Genomic DNA, 17,670 nt, shown 5'->3' with positions numbered 1-17,670 from the left:
AGACACCTCCAAGGGGAAGAGACGCACACACCCCCTCTCCGCCCGCCGACACCTGCCTCAGGTGGGCCTCCCCTGGCAATTACCTCAGAGAAGCCCCGCCTCCGCGACCTCCCTCCCATGGAAGCCCCCGCGCCGCCATTGGTCCTCGACTTGGGGGAGCCGCGTCCGATTGGCTGTCGCCCCAACCGTGACCCTCGCGCAAGGTGCCCTGGGAGTTGTAGTGTTTTTCCGTGAGCCGGAAGAAGAGGTCACGAGCAAAAGCTGGAATTTCTCTGCGGGGGGGGGGGGCTGCGTGTCCCAGTTGCAGACCCAGCGCTTCCTGCGCGGTGGGGGCGCTTGGGGAGTGGGGGGGTTGTCCTCTGTGCCCTCCCCCCACCCCTCGCACCCACGGGCCGCAGAAGCCTCCCGGGGAGTGAGCCCCCCTTCCCCCCAATAGGCCTCAAGGGCAGGCAGGGACCCCTGTAAGGCAACGGTAATAAAGAATACAAAAGTCTGGTGGATTCAGCTAACTTTATTAATTGTAAAACTAAAAAAAAAACCAATCCAACCCACCGAGATCCCCGAGAACAGGGAACTTCCAAAACTCTTATGAATTCATGGATAAAATTTGCCTTAAGAGGAAACAGATGTTGCAACTCCTGGCTCCACCCGCATAGCGCAGTTTTTCCTTCCTAACCAAAGCAATCTGTGCAGATCACGAGACGACCTGCAGGTAGGACGGAGGCAGGGGAAGCAAGGCAGGCGGCACCCCTGCTCCTCCACTGTCCTGCCAGCGCTGGTTTCATTCAGCCTACAGCGCAGCCAGGTGAAATCCAATATTTAGTGTTCAGTAGAGCTGTTCACAGCAGTAAACTTTTTGTGTTAGCAATTTGAATGGCTAGACATAAGAAAATGGTACATACAATCAGACAGCAGTCTAAATGTTTTTAATATTGACATTCAAAGATATCTGCATTGTGCTGAAGGTTTAAGAACATAAGAATGTGATCCAGGGGGACGCCCCCTCAGTTGCAGGATGGGAAGGCGAGGCTTCCAGGCGAGACCCCTGGCGCAGAGGTTGGGGGCAAGCAGGCCCGGCCAGGCTCCTTTCCACAGAACAAGGCCCTGGCGCCCCCCTCCCACACAAGTATACAGCAGCTTTCTTTCTTCCTAATTAAGGAATGTCTTAAAAAAAATATCCTTTGATCTTTATACATTTAAAACTAAGAGACTTGATTAAATTAAGGACTCTGAGGTTAGTAATGAGTGAAATCATACTCTGCAAAGTTGACTTTCGGTACAAATAAAAAAGGGAGGGGGGACCACACAGCTCTACTTCCTAAAGCAGATAATCTTGCCTGCAAGTTTTTTTGGGGGGGGGGGGGAGGGGGAGAGGTCACTAAGCCCATAATATGTGCAAAGAAATGCAATATGGGGAGCGATCCATGCAACAGGACAGGGAGAACTGGTTAGGAATCTGAGAGGGCTAAACAAACAAATCAAAAATAAGCTTTATAAATACACTAACTGTAGGGTTAGCATCAGGAATACCACAGAGCAGACAAACGGCACTCGAGCAGGTTCAGATGCTTCCCACAACTGCACAGCGGAGTCAGGCCATCTTTGGTTGGCTGCAGTACCCGGAAGGAGGAAAGCAAGAGGTCGGAGGCCAAAGCCTGTCAACTTTCACTGGGCAGCTGAGCCTCAATGTCCACTCTGCAAATGGGGCACTTCTTGTTGGTAATTAGCCACTGGTCGACACACACCTGGTGGAAGAGGTGCATACACGGAAGGCGCCTGGAAAGGAAGGGAAGGGTCAGCAGTGCGCAGGCCGGCCAAGGGATATTCTTCTCTTTTGGCAGGGCAACCTCTCCAGAAATATATATGGCCACATCTGGCAAAAGGGCTGCACAGGGCAAAAACTGGGAGCCAATTTCTCTTTCAGGACAAGAGTTAGACTGCAAGGTGGACGTGCGCAGAGGGCCAGAGAGATCAGTCCCAGTGGGAAGAGGCAAAATAAATTTAAAAAAAAAATTCTTGCAGTAGTTTGTGGCATCAAACAGCTGAGCCAGAGCTCCCCAGCTTTTACTTCCAGAGCCTTGCTGGAAAACAGGTTACTTTTAACTGGTCCTGAAGCTGCAGCCTCAAAAAGAATGGAGGGTTTCTCCTCTATCCGGAGGGGGGGGAGATTTCTGACACCCACCCATGCCAGTATTTGAGACAAACTGGTGACAGCTGGCTCAAGCCGCTGCCTACATTTCAAGCCTTGTGGAGTACACTTTTATAAAAACAGCTCCTGGCCTACAATTCCTGATTCACAGCATTAGTTCAGTATTTCCAATAGATTCCCTGTCCAGTTACCTGACATCTTCCCCTTCCTCTAATATAGATAAACATATGGTGCACTTTTCCTCGGTGTCTTCCTCGGTTCCTTCTTCCCCATCGTGTTTGCAGTGTAGTTTCCTCTGTGAGAACCAATCAGTTGTTACCTTATTAGCAGAGATGACATTATTGGCAAACTGAGTGAGATCTGTTTTGTACACAATTATCATTTTCTGTTACACCAACCCACTACGCACCCCCAAACCTTTTTTTTTTTTTTAATTAATTTATTTATTTATTTATTTATTATTTAGGTTTGTATGCCGCCCCTCTCCGCGGACCCGCGGACCATACATGGCACTTTAAAAAACAATATACAATTAAAGTTGGATAACAAATTTATCCAGCTGCTATTTCTGAATTCCTAACCGCCAACACAATTATTTCAATATCCAATACAACTTTTGAAACTTCAGGTAATTCTTTCAAATTGAATTATTTTTGGGGGGGAGGGAAAGGAGGGGATTGATCCAAATTCTGTTTTAATTTTAATTTCTGAACAGGAACTTTTTTTTTTTTTTGGTGTTCAATTGTTAAAGTGATTTGTGTCTGCAACTGTAAAACCGCCCAGGGCACATTTAGAGGGGAAATGATCCCACGTAAGGTGGGCCACGAAGCCACGAACTATGTTCTCAGTGACACAAGCTGATATTTTAAAGTTCAAGCTCTGGCTGAGACACAAACTGTCTCAATCAACTCGGACTATGTTTCTTTGTAACACAACCTGACAACTGAGCAATTACTCCCAAATTACTTTTTCCAAAAGCTCCATGATAAATCAAAAGACTTGTTTGTGGGTAAAGGATTTTTTTTGACAGACAGGCTGCAGTCAGTGTGGGTGGGATCTCCTATTCTTCCACTCTCATACTAAACCCTCCAAGGTTGGGTGTTAAATCCTTTGCTTTATTCCTTGTATACACACGACTGCACACAACTGCACAACATCAATGCAGCTGGTCAAATTTGAGGATGTTATGACAGTGGTGGGCTCATTAATAAGAACAATGAGTCTGCTTATTGTAGAAAGGAAGTATAAGGGAAGGCATTGTGATGCAAAGAAAATAACCTTACACTTAGCACCAGAAGAAACTAAAGAACTGATAAATGACCTCACGAGGAGGAGAGGTGTCCATTTCCCACTGGGCATAAATGGCGAGGAGGTGGAGACGGTTGGTGGCTTTAAATTTCTGGGCGTTCCTATCAGAGAGGCCCTCTCAGGGGCCATGGCTGCTAAGAAGAGGGAGGCCCAGGAAGGCCAACCGATCTCCATCGCAGCCCCACTGAGCGCGTCCTGGCATGGGAGCAGCTCTGCAGCGGCTAAAGAAAAGCTCCACAGGGAACCATTAACACCGCCCAGGGTCTCACTGGGCTCCAGCTGCCAGCCCTGGACGGCCTCTTCGCCTCCCGCTGTTCTAGGAAGGGGCACAACATTCCCAGAGACTCTTTCCCGCCCGGCTCACCACCTTTGTGAACTGTTGCCTTCTGGCAGAAGATACAGGAGCAGTAAAACCGGGACCCCCGTTTCCTGAATAGTTTCCCTCCCAGAGCTCCAATTGGTGAACGGAAGAACCTCCCATCCGCGAGCTGTTGGGCAGTGTGACTTGGTCTGTGGTGTGGGTGTTGGGGTGGTTCTGTGGCGGGTGGGGTGTGTTTTTGGGATTGCTGTGTGTGTTGGGCCTGGCCTCTAGGCTTTATGTGAATTCTGTTGTGTGGGCAATATACATATAATGACAATAATAAAGTATCTGTGATCCAAGAGCCCCCAGAGTCTTCTCTGATTCCAGGAGGAGGTCTATAAAAAAGGCCCAGCAAGGCCTCTCCTGGTGGAAAAGCAGGTCCTGCAGCCAGATTCCACAGCTGGAATCCAGGGAGCATTTGGGAGAATCTGAGAGACACAGGAACCCACAAAGCATCTCTCTCTCCCTCCACACACCCCACACACCCCGTCTCTGGCTTTGCAGGAAAACGGAGGACACTCCATGGGACAATTCTTTTTACCTTTTTGTACTTGTGGGGGTAAGTGCATCTTTCAATGGTTCCTTGGGAAGCTCCGCGATTCACATTCCCTAAACGTTCTTCCAGGTGGATTAATTCCTGGAATCAAAGTGGAAGCAAAGACGTTGCCCTCTCGGTGCTCTTGCCCCACTTCACTGATTAAGCAATCTTGGGCGGGTCACCCAGGGCAGCCTTCTCCTGTCCAGTGGCTCCACCGGGAGGATTGGCCCCGGCCCAGCCCCCTGCCCCCCTCTTCCGCACGTCCTAAAGGCGAACAAAGTGGGGGGCCTGGGATTCTGAGGGCCAAGGACCTCCAGGAAGAGAAGAGTCACTTCAGCGAGTGAGACCCCCGGCTCCTTGTGGGTGGGTGGGTGGGGGGATGTTTCACCTGAAGCCCCACCCACCCCCACGTCATAGACCGGGGGGGAGAGGGGGAGAGGAGTCATTAACTCTCTGCATCTGATACTTCAGTTCATCTGCCACCTTGAACTGACTGACAAGGAGGCCCGACGGGGAGGAACCAGCCGCACGGCCCCGACTCTCCCTTCTCGGAGCCACCTTAGCCCTCCCGGTCAGGGGGAGGGTGGCCGCTGCGGCAGAAGCCCTTCCAAGCGGGGGGGGGGGGGGCTCCCTGTCCCCATGCCACAACCAGGGTGGGCAAGGGGCCTCGCGAAGGACAGAACCAACGGGTTGCCCCCCCCCCACGAAAGTTCTGCCACAAAGCTGGGGAGGGTTCTGCTACAAACCTCAAAATTGCCCCTGAAAGGCCCTCTGAACGAAGTCCCATCCAGTCCCGATGAAATGTAGCGGATGTGAGGGTAGCCGGCCATGTCAGGAACCTATTCAGACAGCAGAAGGGAGTCAAGGCTCATCGCAGAGCAACCGTGGGCGCGTATTGAACGGCCTGCCTGCCTTTCCTCCCTGAGCTGCTTGACCGCTACGGCGCCCAGCCAATCTCTCTCAGGAAGAGGCCGACTCTCCCGCGGGGGCTTCGGGTGCGCCCCCCTCCTCCTCCTCCTCCTCCGCCAGCCAGCCTCTTCCCTTTCGGAAGGCCCGGATTCAGACAAACAGACGGCGCTACCTGCAACCTGACATGTGTGAAGGTCTCCAACATGCCAAGAACTGTCCCAGCATTGGAACAAGGCCGGAAACATCACGCTGAAAATCCACGTGACCCCCCCCCCACAATGTCCCTAGAATGAAGGCAAGTCTCCCTGAATACGGAGCCTGATAACCCTCCTCCTCCTTCCGTCAAACAAGCCGGAGTGAAGCAGGCACCTCCCCTAACAAAGCCACGATGCGGCCGAGTGACCAGCATCATCTTCAGAAGGCCACGCCCTGCAGACCCCACGGGAGGCCAAAGGCACCCAAGTGCCCCCCCTCCACTCTGCACAGAGCCCCTCCCACCCCCAAGGATCCCCTCGGCCGGCTGCTAGGGGCCATTTCTGCCTTGAGCCATGTCAAGGTGGGGTTCAGCTGCCTTGCCAGTGGGTCCAGCATCCAGCTAAGGCCAGGAATTCTTCTCTCCCCTGGCTCCCTCACATTCCCCCCGACGTCCAGGTCACAGCTCCCCAGACCCCCACCCCCACGGCTGAGCCCAAAGACAGGCTGCAGAGTTTTAGGGTTCCCCCGTCCAAGGGTTCAAGGCCCTTCAACAAGGCTTCCGGCTGCCAAGTACCGAAGACCAACCCCCCCCCCCGTGGCCCCTTTTGGCCCAAAGCAGCCCCCAGGTGTCCCAGAGGCCGCCCATCGTTTTTCTTGGTTGGACCTGCAGCTGAAGGGATTGTCAGCCCCCCCCCCCTTTTCTCCCTCCCCTCAAATCCTGAGGGAGGAAAGCTGCTGCCAGACCCCTGAGGCTGTGAAGGGGAGCCCCCCCCCCCCCCAGGGAAAGGCAGGATTCCAAAAACACGGCCACGAAACTCCACCCCAAAGATGACAGCTGGGATCAGTCCCTTCTCCCCTTCTCCCACTAATCGGGGTCTTTTCTAATCCAGCCGTTAAAAGCGATGACCGAATTGAGGAATTGAGGAGGGGGCGGGGTCTGACGGCCACAGCAGCGGTGCCCCCCCCCTCCCTTGGGAATGGCTCTGGATTCCCATTGCCCGGGGGCTCTGGTCCTTTTGAACCAGACCGGATCTCTCCCGCAGGGAGAATTGCGCATGGGGCACTGCCAGGGGCCGGCATGCTCCACCAGGCAAACTGGCCTGTCTCGCACCGGCTGTGGTGAAGCCGGACAGGCAGCCAGGCCTGAGCCGACACAGCTGCGGAGACAATGGCAACATCTGGAAAGAGTGTTGGAGGAGCTGCTTGCGGAGAAAGGGAGGGATATTATTATTATTATTATTATTATTATTATTATTATGCCGCCCCCTCCGCAGATACAAATCTAATTTCCTGCCGCCGGTGGTGCCTGAAAGGGATTTTGGACTCTTGTTTCGCGACGGGTTTTGCTGGGCAGCCGGAGGTGGAAGGAAGCCGCGATCTGCGCAAGGGGGCATTTCAGCGAAAGCTTTGAAAAGTAGCAAATTGCCCATGATTGGAATTTTTTTTAGCTACCCAATTGGTTTTATTTTAAACTTGCCTTTTGGAATCCCTGTTGTGGAAGCTATATTTTTCTTTTTTTATGTAAACAAAGAGGAACGTAACATACCGGAAGAAGAAGAAGAAGACACCAAAACCGGAAATAGTGGTAAAGAGCTCTTGGGTAAAGAGCTGGAAAAACCATCTAGCGCCATTGTGTGGCCAGAGGAAATATAGCAGCTTGTTATTCTGACATTTGACTTCCACACTAACTGGCTACGAGAAGGTAGAAGGAAGACGACATTCAAGATGGAAATGACTGAACTGATTTGACTTGAATTGATCTGATTAGACTGCTTGGTTTGATTGAAAACACATTGGACAATATAATTCAAAATTAAACTCTTTTAAGAAAATCCAGAAGACACTAAAAGTTACCAGTACCAGTTACCCGGAAGAGGATAGGGTTTTTTTTTATTTTTTCTTTCTACAAAGTTATAAATGATAAAAAGAAATGAGTATACATAATGAATTGGAATTATTAATATTTTAATCTTATTGGATTTTAGTATTGGGGAAAATATATGTTTTATACAAATATATAAGCAAGAGATATAAAATGTTAAAATGGAAGAACTCTACAAGGGGAGAAAATTTAATGGTTGATGAATGAGAAAACAGAAAATAGTTATGATTATTGTGCTTAATATGGATGAGATAATTGAGACGTCCTTCCTGACGTCAAAGCTCTGCTCCTGGAATTCCCTATTGGGATTCCCCACCTCCATTTGAGCCTCCCGACCGGCCGACAGCTCCACGGCGCTTTTGCAAAGGTGACAGCCGGGCGGTGGCGCTTCTTGGGGTTCTGCCGAACCCGAACGCTGAACCCGAACTTTTGCTGAACTTCCGAGTTTGACGTTCAGGAGAAAGCCGAGAAGCCCCCCCGGTTGTTTCGGAAGGTGACAGCCAGGCGGCGGCACTTCTCAGCGGCCTCCCAAACCCAAACTTTTGCCGAACTTCCAGGTTTTGAAACAGCGCCTGGCTACTTCAAAAGGTGACAGCCGGATGGCGACGCCCAGCGGAGCGCCGTTTTTGCGATTATTTTTTTGCTTGCACGCATTAATCGGTTTTACATTGTTTCCTATGGGAAACATTGTTTTGTCTTACGAACTTTTCACCTTACGAACCTCCTCCTGGAACCAATTAAGTTCGTAAGACGAGGTATCACTGTGTTAAGGAAGATTATCACACTGAGTTCAGTAGTGGAAGATATATAGAATTAGGGAAAATATATAGATTAGGGAAGATTATTGCACTGCATTTAGCAGTGAAAGTAATTAGAATAGGGAAGATGATTGCACTGATATGACAGTGACACACAGATTAGGGAAGATAATTACACTGGGATTGGCAGTGGAATTTATAGATTAGGGAAGACTATCACACTAAGAACGGCAGTGGAAGATATCCAGATTAGGGAAGAATATTAATACACTGGCTTTTCTAATGGAAGATACTTTCGCAAAAATAATGGAACAATATGATTTATATTGATTTTGATTTGTTAAAGCAGAAATGATATACTGATATAATGAAAGAAATGAATTGAGTAGGAAATGCATCTTAAATTTTTTAACAACAACCCTTCCTCCTATGTATAATGTATATTGACATTGTTATAATTAAATTAAGATACGATATGAATAGTATTTCTTTTTTTCCCTTTTCTCTTTTTGTCTTTCCTTCCTGGGTTTTAGAGAGAAGTAAATTTGGATATTTCTTTTGTTAAGGGCAGCTACGATAAAATGAGGGGTTTTTTAAAAATAAAAGCAGGAATGAGTTTAGTAGGAAGGCTAGAAATGGACTGAAGCATGAACAACAGCAAATAGCCAAAGAAATCTAGGTATTTATAGCACTTTAAATGCAAATGAAGGAACAAGGCCCCAAATTTGATTAATATGACTAAGAATTTGGCATCTGATATTATATTGTATTTTATTTTAATTTGAGGTGTGTAAACTGAAATCTCTGCAAAGTGTGAAAAACAATAAAAAATTTATCCACCCCCCCACCCCACCCCCAAAAAAAGCAATGCCCGAATTGAGAGCACAAATCAGATGCAGAGGGTCAATGGCTTACTGGGGAACCTTCTTCTTTTCTCAGACCAACCGGGGTGGCTTCAGTCCCCCTGCCGCGGTCATGCCCCCCCCCCCCCCCAGACAGCCTGCCCAGGCTCCCCTGTGAACCCGGACTGGGAAAGCGCCACCGCCACAGCGGCTGGCCACTGCTTACCATCAAGGGGAGGGCGCCGATCTGCAAGTGGTGGAGCCGAGGGGGCGTGTGGTAGTGGGCCAAGTGCGGGTGGATTGGGCCCGGCGGGTAGGTTGCTGCTGTCACGCCAGCTTCGATGCCCAGTTCCCTGCACCAAGAGAGAGAGAGAGAGTCCGTTTCCTCACTCGCTTGCGGCACTCGGTCCGGCTCCCTCCAGGGGTCTCTCCCGCAGGGGGCGGGGGGCAACATTCCCCCAATTCACCTGTGTGCCCCCAACGGCTGATTCCCCTGGCTTCCATGAGCCCCTCCCCCGGGTGAGAGTGTGTGTGTGTGTGACGTGAGTGAGACCCGTCTCTCCAGCCTCACAAGAGGCGGGGCAAAGCTATGCCAACCCCCCCCCCCGAGTCCAGTTACCCCGACCAGGACAGGTTCCCTCGAAGGAATCGGTTGCACCCGAGGGCAAAGGTTGCGCATGGATCCCAGTTACTCACCAAGCCGACCTCTCCGGCGCTTGTCGAGGATGCGAGGACATGGTCTGCGGCACGTGGATGTGGTGTCCATGGCCGTAGTTGGGGTGCATCCGGTGAGGGTGTGGGGGAGGCCGCTCGTGCGCTCGCCTGGAGGGGAAGGAAAAAATACTGTGTCTGAATGGGGGGGGCTCTCCTTGCACGGCTTCCCCCCCCAAAAAAACCCCCAGCCCTGGGCCACAGCCATCGCTGACCAGGTCTAGCCCAGGTCAAGAGGCCCTGAGCAGCCAAGGGAAGCAGCTCGCCGGCCTCTTCAGGCAATGGAGAGTCTGCACTTCTCTGAAAGGTCTGAGGTTCTGAGGCCGGTGGGGGCCCTTTCCTCAGTGTCCCAAAGAGGGCTCAGTCCCCACCAGGCCCTCCCGCCTTGCCCAAATGCGGGGACTGGACAGAAGGCCTCCGAAGCAGGGAAGGGCCGAAGCCACCCTGGGGGAAGGAGGGTGCTGGGGCTGCCTGGGCCTTGGTGGGGCTGCCCCCCTTCCTTCCTTCCTTCCTTCCTTCCTTCCTTCCTTCCTTCCTTCCTTCCTTCCTTCCTTCCTTCCCCCAAGGGGGCTGGCAGGGGGAGGAAGGGCCCAGGCTGGGCCTAAAGCTCCTGGGCCAGAGGAAGGAAGGCGCACGGAGGCCGGACACAGCCAGGGGACGCCACTTGTTGCACCAGACCAGGGGAACAATTCTACGTGTCGGCCACCCCGCAGCCACTCGCGGGTGGGGGTCTCTCTAAATCTACTAAGGACATAAATGGGCCGGCTCAGGGGGTGGGGGGTGACGTACGTGGGGTGCTGCATCAGGCGCCTCCTCTGGACCTCCATCCGCTGGATCACCTCATGGGGGTGCAGCCGCTGGGCCGAGGGGGCGGCCGTGGGGAGGTGGTGGCTGCTGGGGAGGGGCTGGGGGAGGGGGGCGGCTGCGTTGGCCAGCGGGTGGGGAGGGGGCTGGGGGGGCACCGGGTGGGAGGAGAGGGAGGGGTGGAAGGGGTGGACAGGGTGAGGGATGACGTAGTCCACCTGTGGGGGGGGGCGGTGGGGGGGGCCGGGGGAGCGGGGTTGCCATGGGCGTGGGGGCAGGCTGCAGCCTGGGGGTGGAGGGGCCGCGTCAAGGAGGCATCTGAAAGCAGAGGGAGAAGAGCCACCATGTTACTCCTGGGGTCGACCCCACCCGGCGGCCCCCCTCCCCTCCCCCCGGAGGGCCCCACTTACAAGGCGAGTGCAGGTAGTGGCGGCAAGAGGAGAGGGAGGCCTGGCTGGGGGGCTGCGGCTGGGGGACCAGGCCAGCGCTGTAGCCCTCCATGCTGATGGGCTGGCTGGTGGTGGCCCCTGCTTGGTGCCCGTAGAGGGAGGTCCGGGAGGAGGAGGAGGAGCCCGGGCAGCAGGGGTCGAAGGCCGAAGGGCCGTGGAAGGAGCCTCCGCCTGGGTTCCGGATGCCGCCACCGCTGCTGCTCAGATCCACCGGCAGTGCCTGCTGCATGGGGCAGGGGGAGAAGAGGGCTCCCGTTAACAACCCCACCCCAGCCAATACGGAGGGAAGGCCGACTGCCTCACGCCACCAATCCCCCCTCCCTCCTTCCCAGCCCAGTCGCCCTGAGGGAAAAGCCCGGGGTGGGGGGGGTGTTGACGTCCCTGGGGGGGGGCTGGCGGGGGCTTCGGGGAGGGTTGTCCCCGGGGTGTTGACCCCACTTGCCTGGTCGTGGAAGGCGGTGCCGGTGCTGGGGCCCCCAGGGACCGGGATTGGGGCGGGCCGGTCTACAGGGCAGCCGGAGTCGCTGAAGGGGGGCGAGAGGGGGAGGCCGGCGTGGGGGCTGGGGTGGTGGTGGTGGAAGTGGTGGCCGTGTGGCTGGAAGCAGCCGGCGTGGGGGGGCCCCAGGACGTGCGGGCCCTGCGCGGAGGAGGCGCTGCAGGGGGAGTGCTGGGGGCAGCAGGAGGGCAGCCGGGGCATAGCCGGGGGGCCCGCTTCCAGGGCCTGGTTGGCGGCGGCTCCTCTCGCTTCATCTGCCGGGGGAAGGAAAGCAGAGGGGGCCCGTCAGCCGGAGCCCTCCGAGGGGGGCCAGCGCCCTCCGGGAAGCACCGCAAGCTGTGCGACAGGCTGGGGGTGGGGGGAGAGAAGCCCCTGCTTCCTACCTCCTGCCGAGTTCCCAGCTGCGCTGCCGCTGTGGGGCAGGAGAGCCGAGGGCTGTGGCTGCAAGGGGGCCTGGCTGCTGGGGATTCCCGAGGCCCCTCCAAGGACCTGCTCTGGGAGGGCGGCGGTGGTGGGGCCCCCCTCAGAAGCTGCGCTGGCGGCCTGAGTGTCCAGTCTGGAAGACGTGGTCGGCACCACGGCTGGGTCTGCAACGCAGGAGAGACGTGGGGGGGGGGGGGTTGGCCAGGGAGGTGTTTCTGGGCGCAAGGACCCGAAGGGAGCGGGGGGGCCCTTTGCAGCGGTCCCAACCCTAGCACTCCCGCCTGGGGATGGCCCGGGAGGGCGCGGGTGAGGGGCCCAGCCTCCCAGCCACCTACCGTCCTCATCCACGGTGAGGTCCACGACTTCAGCGGCATTCTGCCTCAGGGGCTGGATGACCGTGGAGACTCGGCTGCGGTTCCGCTGGTCGGCTGGCCGGGGAGGGTGGGCGCCCGAGCCGTGGCCCCAGTGGGATCTAGAGTGCGCAAGCGAGGGTCGAGCCCTGGCCGCGGGCAGGGGGCAAGTGGGCACAGGCAGGTGAGAGGCTATGAGGATTCCCCCTTAGGAGAGGGCTGGGAAGGGGGCCACGTGACCACAAGGATGCCACAAAGGCTGCAAGTGTGGGAAATGGCTAGAAGCCCCTTTTTCAACCCGTAAATTCAAACGGCCATTAAGCGAATGACGGGAGTCCAGGGCTGCCCTGGTCCACTCTCTAGACTCAGGCAGCTACTACTCCAAAGCAACGCTGCCTGAGAGATCCCCGCCGGGGCCTCTTCGCCAAGGCCCTGCCCGCCTCCTCCTCTCCCGGTGGCCGAGCCCGCCCGCCCCAGAGCCCAGCGGAGGAGCCGGCCTTACCGATAGCTCTCTCCCACGGTGACAATCTCTACTTCGCTGTCCGTTGAGGTAACGTTTATTTCTTCATTGGGGGGCACTTGGGGAGTCGAAGACGCTTCGATCACCACCACGTCTTCATCCAGGCTCCCTGGAACACAGGGTCGAAAATAAATCCCACCTCGCAGGAGTGACCCGCCAGGGCAGATGGGGGTCCACTGAGAAAGGCCGGCAGAGGGTGGAGGCCGTAGATAAAAGGGGCAGTGCCACCTGAGGCCCCGTCCATCAGGCTCTCCCGCCCAGTGCCGCCCTCCCCCCATGGAAGCCACATAATGGCACACAACGGGAGGGACGGGACCTTCCTGCAGCAGCATCCAAAGAACTGGCCTGTCCCCCTCCTGGCCCAGCAGCCCCCACAGCCCCCTCCCTGCCCAATTCCAGGGGGCTCAACACCGGGGGGGGGGGAGCCCTGCGCGTCACAAGAGAAGTCAGCAGCAGGGAGCCGCTTTGGGGGAGGGCCAGGAGTGCTGGTGGGCCACCCTCCCTCTCCCCCTCCCCCCCCTGCCATCCAGCATCTGGACTTCAACTCCCAGAATTCCCCAGGCAGCCTGGGCCCCCGCCAGTTGTCGGTCGCAAAATATTTTGCCACCCGTTTGTGTGCGCACTCGCACATGTGCAGAAGCCTTCTGGGCAGAGCCTCCCACCGCCAGTGCCACCAGTTCCAACCACCGGTCCGAAACAAGAGCAACCCCCCTGTCCTCGCTGGTCCACGCATCTGGAAGTGGCCACGGCTGGGGAACAGCCACCCACCTAAGCCCCAGGCCTCTCGGGGAGTCCTCCCTCCCCTCCCCTCCCGGGGCACAAGGGGGGTCCCGGGGCGCAGCCGTTACCTGAGGGGAGCGCAGTGCCGGCTTGGTGGCTCTCCCCGGCTGAGACAAAGAGCTCCCCCTCCCCTTCGGTGGAGGAGCTGGAGGAGGAGGCGCTGCTGAGGTCGTTCTCGCTGGTGCTGCTGGAGCTGGGCAGCAGCGCGTACTTCTGGCGAGCAAAGACCTCCCTTTTCTTGCGCTGCATCAAGATCCGCTCCTTCTGGCTCTGGGTCCGCTGCGCAGAGCCGCTCTTCACAAAGCGCTTCCGGTAGGGGAGCCTCCTGCGAGAGCTGCTGCTGCTGCTGCTGTGGAAGCAGGGCCTCTTCAGCAGCATCCCCGAGACGGAGTCCGCCTCTGTCCGGGGCCACTTTTGTGGCCGGGAGCCGTGGATGCGGCTGGAGGCATTTAGGACGGCCCGGGCCTGCCGCACGGGGGCCGCCTCCTTGTCCTCGTCCGAAGTGTCGGTGTCGGAGTCCCCGAAGTGGAGGCTGGAGGAAGGCGAGGAGGCACCGTCGCTGAAGGAAGAGTCATGGTCCTCGCTCTGCGTGTCCAGACGTCGCCTCGTCCCTAGAACGGGGGGGCCCTCTTTGCCCCCACAGTTCGGGGCATAGGAAGGGCCAGCCTGCTGGCCCCTGCGTTTCTTCCTGGCGACGATGGCGTCTTGTGCCGGGGGGCGACCTCCGTCCAGGTCTTTCTGCTTCTGGGTGTGGCCACAGAGGTGAGAGAATTCCTCCCCCCCCTTGCTGGCAATCATCTCGACGTCTTCCCCGGGGAAGTTTTTGGCTGCCTCGGAGGGCGGGGGGTTCAAGAGGATCCCCTTCAGGTGTTCCTGGCTCTTGGGTGCGCCAGGAGAAACGTCGCTCTTCATCTCCGCTTCTAGCGCATAGACGCTATGACACTGAGGGGCCCATTGAGACATGGGGACACCGCGCAGGGGGCCTGGACGGAGACAAACAGAAGGCCCCGTTACTCTCCACTCCCCAGGACGGGCTGCTAAGGAACTTCAACTCCAGAATCCCCCAGCCAGCCATGGCCGGCCAACTTTGGCCAAGAGGCGCCTGGTCAGAGTAGCTTCTACCCTTCCCTGCGCAGCCAGGAATCCCTGGTTCTGCAGCCCTCTCTGCTACCCACAGAGCAGCGCCTCCCCTCCCCACAGGCTCTGGGGTCTCAAGCCAAGTGAAGCCGAATGGAAGGACGTGCAAAGACAAGGCAGGGCACCATAAACACGGTTGGTTGGAGGGAGCAAGAAATGCTAGTTATATTTCTGAAAATATTGCTGTGCTAAAATTCTATTGGTCGTATTGAGGATGGTTTAGGTTTTCACAGAATTCTAATCATTTTATCAGTTTCTGTAACCTGAATAAACTAAATTAACTGTAAAATTTAGAAACAATTCCTAATAATAGGGAACACAAGATTGCTTCCCAAAAATGGTTGTTCCAGAAACAAAAATAAAATGATGCAATCAAGCCAGAGCAATGTTCTGGAGAACTGGAATTTAATAATAATAATAATAATAATAATAATAATAATAATAATAATAATAATAATAATGATAATGTTTATTAGATTTGTATGCCGCCCCTCTCCAAAGACTCAGAGCGGCTCACAACAACAATACACGATGTACAAATCTAATGTTAAAAGAACAATTTAAAACCCTTATTATAAAAACAATCACACAACCTAACAGACCATACATAAAACCATAGTAGCTAGGAGTATATCAGTTTCCCCATGCCTGGCAACATAGGTGGGCCTACAGGAGCTTTCGAAAGGCAAGGGGGGTGGGGGAAGTCCTAATCTCTGGGGGGAGTTGATTCCAGAGGGCCAGGGCCACCACAGAGAAGACTCTTCCCCTGGGTCCCGCCAGACGGCATTGTTTAGTCAACGGGACCCGGAGAAGGCCAACTCTGTGGGACCTAATCGGTCGCTGGGATTCGTGCAGCAGAAGACGGTCCCAAAGATATCCTGGTGTGATGCCATATAGGGCTTTGTAGGTCATAATCAACACTTTGAATTGTGACTAGAAACTGATCGGCAGCCAGTGCAGACTGCGGAGTGTTGACCAGACATGGGCATATCTAGGAAAGCCCATGATTGCTCTTGCGGCCACATTCTGCACGATCTGAAGTTTCCAAACACTCTTCAAAGGTAGCCCCATGTAGAGAGCGTTACAGTAGTCGAACCTCGAGGTGATGGACGGACAGATGGAATTGTCCTTGGGAGGCAAAACCCACAGCCACCCCGTCTTGTCCATCCAGGACGGCTATGGTAAAAGCAGCCAGCCAGCAAGTCTAGTTTAAGAAGCAATTACATTTCAGAGAGGCTGAGAAGCTCCTTGATTTTACACCCTACAGGATTGTGTTAGACCTTCCCAGCCAGGATCCAACAAGGCCTCGTTATCAGTTGAGAGCAGAGTCGTACCTGGGGAACCCCAATCTTTATGTCAAATGCATCCATTCCTCCCAGAGGCATCTGCCTGAGTTCTATAAACTTTAGCAAAATGGTGCAGGCTACAGCCAGCCTTCCTGCCACTCCACGGTGTTTCTTTAAATATCCCAACAATTCAAATGGTTTGCATCCATGAGGAAAAGCCCTTGCATTGAAAGAACCACCAGTGAAAGTGGGGCGCCCAAGTTGGTCCAGATGTCCTTCTGGGAGCTGCTCCCTCCCGGGCCCCCAACAGAAGGGCACAGAGAGCCCCCTCCCCCACCGATGCCACAGGCCCCCAGAAGCAGATCAACTTTCTAGCCAGTCATTCCAGCTCGCCCTCCAATCCTGTGCAAAGTCCGGATTTTGCCTCTGCCAGGCTGGGCCTTGCCAAGACCGAGGGACAGGGGGTGGTAGGTCCAGTGGTTTGGCTAGAGAAGCCCTAAAGGGAGGCTACCTGGCGCTGACCGGAGGGGCTTCCTGGGTCTCCCTGCCTGCAGTGAATTCATCCGGGGAATCCCTTGCCCCCCAGCCAGCTTCACTTATACAAGCCTTCCCCACACATTACATTCCTTTCTTTTCCCAGATTTCCCCCAAAATTTCTCATGTGATTTTTTTCCACCTGAGCCTTAACTGTCAAGGATGGGAGAAATCAGGGTGAGAAATGGGTTTTTTGAAGGTCTGTCTCTCTTTGTTTATAGGCCCTGCTTATCACCTGCTACGACTGCGGCTATAAAAACGGAACCTGTTTCGGGTATCCTTGGATTCTGGCCTCACCTGACATTTCCCCTTTGGTGCCTTAGGGACTCAGAGAGTGGGGGGACCAGACCCCACCACCGACCGGCCTCCCCCTGTTGGGCACCCGGGGGTCTCCCAGGGACTCCCCAGCAGGGCTCCAACCCTCTGGGGACTGAGGGGACCAACCCAAGGACCCCAATCATTGGGGAAGGGGGGGAGCCAAGCAGAGGCCGGTGGGCTGCGGCTCCCCCCCCCCCAATCTCGGATGGAAACGGGGCTGTCAGAGGGCAGGAAGGGCTTTGGGAGGGGGAGCAAAAGTCAGGAGGGGGAGGGGGAGCCCCGAGGGGCCCGTCCTGGCTGAAAGGGGGGAGGGAGGGACCGGAGCCTCTGGCTGAGGAGAAGGGCCAAGAACCCCCATCCAGACGCCCCCTTCCGTAGGCCCGGCCTGCCGTGCGGCTGAATGCGGGGAGGCCTCGCCGGGCGGTCTCCGCTCGGCCGCCCTTTTGTCTCCGGGGAGCGACCCTCCCGCCGCCCGGGGGTCCCTGGGGGCTGCCACGCAGGCGCCCCCCCCGAGGCCCCGGCCGCGCCCCCCCAGCGCCACAGGACTCGCCCGACACCCCCCCTTGCTTCCCGCCTGGGCCGATGAGGGGGGCTGGAGTCCGGCCCGCGGGCTGCCACACCACGGCACCCCCCCACGCCCGCGGCCTGCGAGAGCCCGGCGCCCCCCCACGCCCCGGAGCCTACCTGGGAGGGCCGAGACGAGGGGCGGGGGCCTAGCCGGGCCCAGCAGGCGCCCGATCCCTCGCCGCCGCCGCGCCGCCTCCGTCTTCCTGCTGCCGTTCGTCGCCGCCGCCGCCTCGCCCGCCGCTCCCTCCTCCCTCCCTCTCTCCGCGGAGGCAGGAGCGCGACACCCGCGACGCTTTACGGCAGGCCGCTCGGCGCCCCCAAGAGGCCGCTGCCCCCGCTTCCGGATCCCCGTG

At 56.1% G+C, this 17,670-nt stretch overlaps 1 protein-coding gene across 1 annotated transcript; it reads right to left on the bottom strand.

Moving 5' to 3' along the window:
• Positions 1–491: 491 nt before the first annotated feature.
• On the bottom strand, positions 492–17,517 carry RNF111 (ring finger protein 111). Its single transcript, XM_070762890.1, is given in 15 exon segments — positions 492–1,776; positions 2,341–2,444; positions 4,360–4,455; positions 5,103–5,195; positions 9,169–9,295; positions 9,639–9,764; positions 10,443–10,696; positions 10,699–10,775; positions 10,868–11,129; positions 11,349–11,656; positions 11,786–11,989; positions 12,161–12,324; positions 12,678–12,804; positions 13,544–14,458; positions 17,435–17,517. Coding segments are annotated over 14 exon segments (2,955 nt in total). The 5' UTR covers positions 14,439–14,458; positions 17,435–17,517; the 3' UTR covers positions 492–1,658.
• Between the last annotated feature and the right edge of the window lie 153 nt (positions 17,518–17,670).

The sequence above is a fragment of the Erythrolamprus reginae genome, chromosome 10 (genome assembly GCF_031021105.1).
Source record: "Erythrolamprus reginae isolate rEryReg1 chromosome 10, rEryReg1.hap1, whole genome shotgun sequence".
NCBI lineage: Eukaryota > Metazoa > Chordata > Lepidosauria > Squamata > Dipsadidae > Erythrolamprus > Erythrolamprus reginae.
This window is presented reverse-complemented; position numbering and strand designations above follow the sequence as displayed.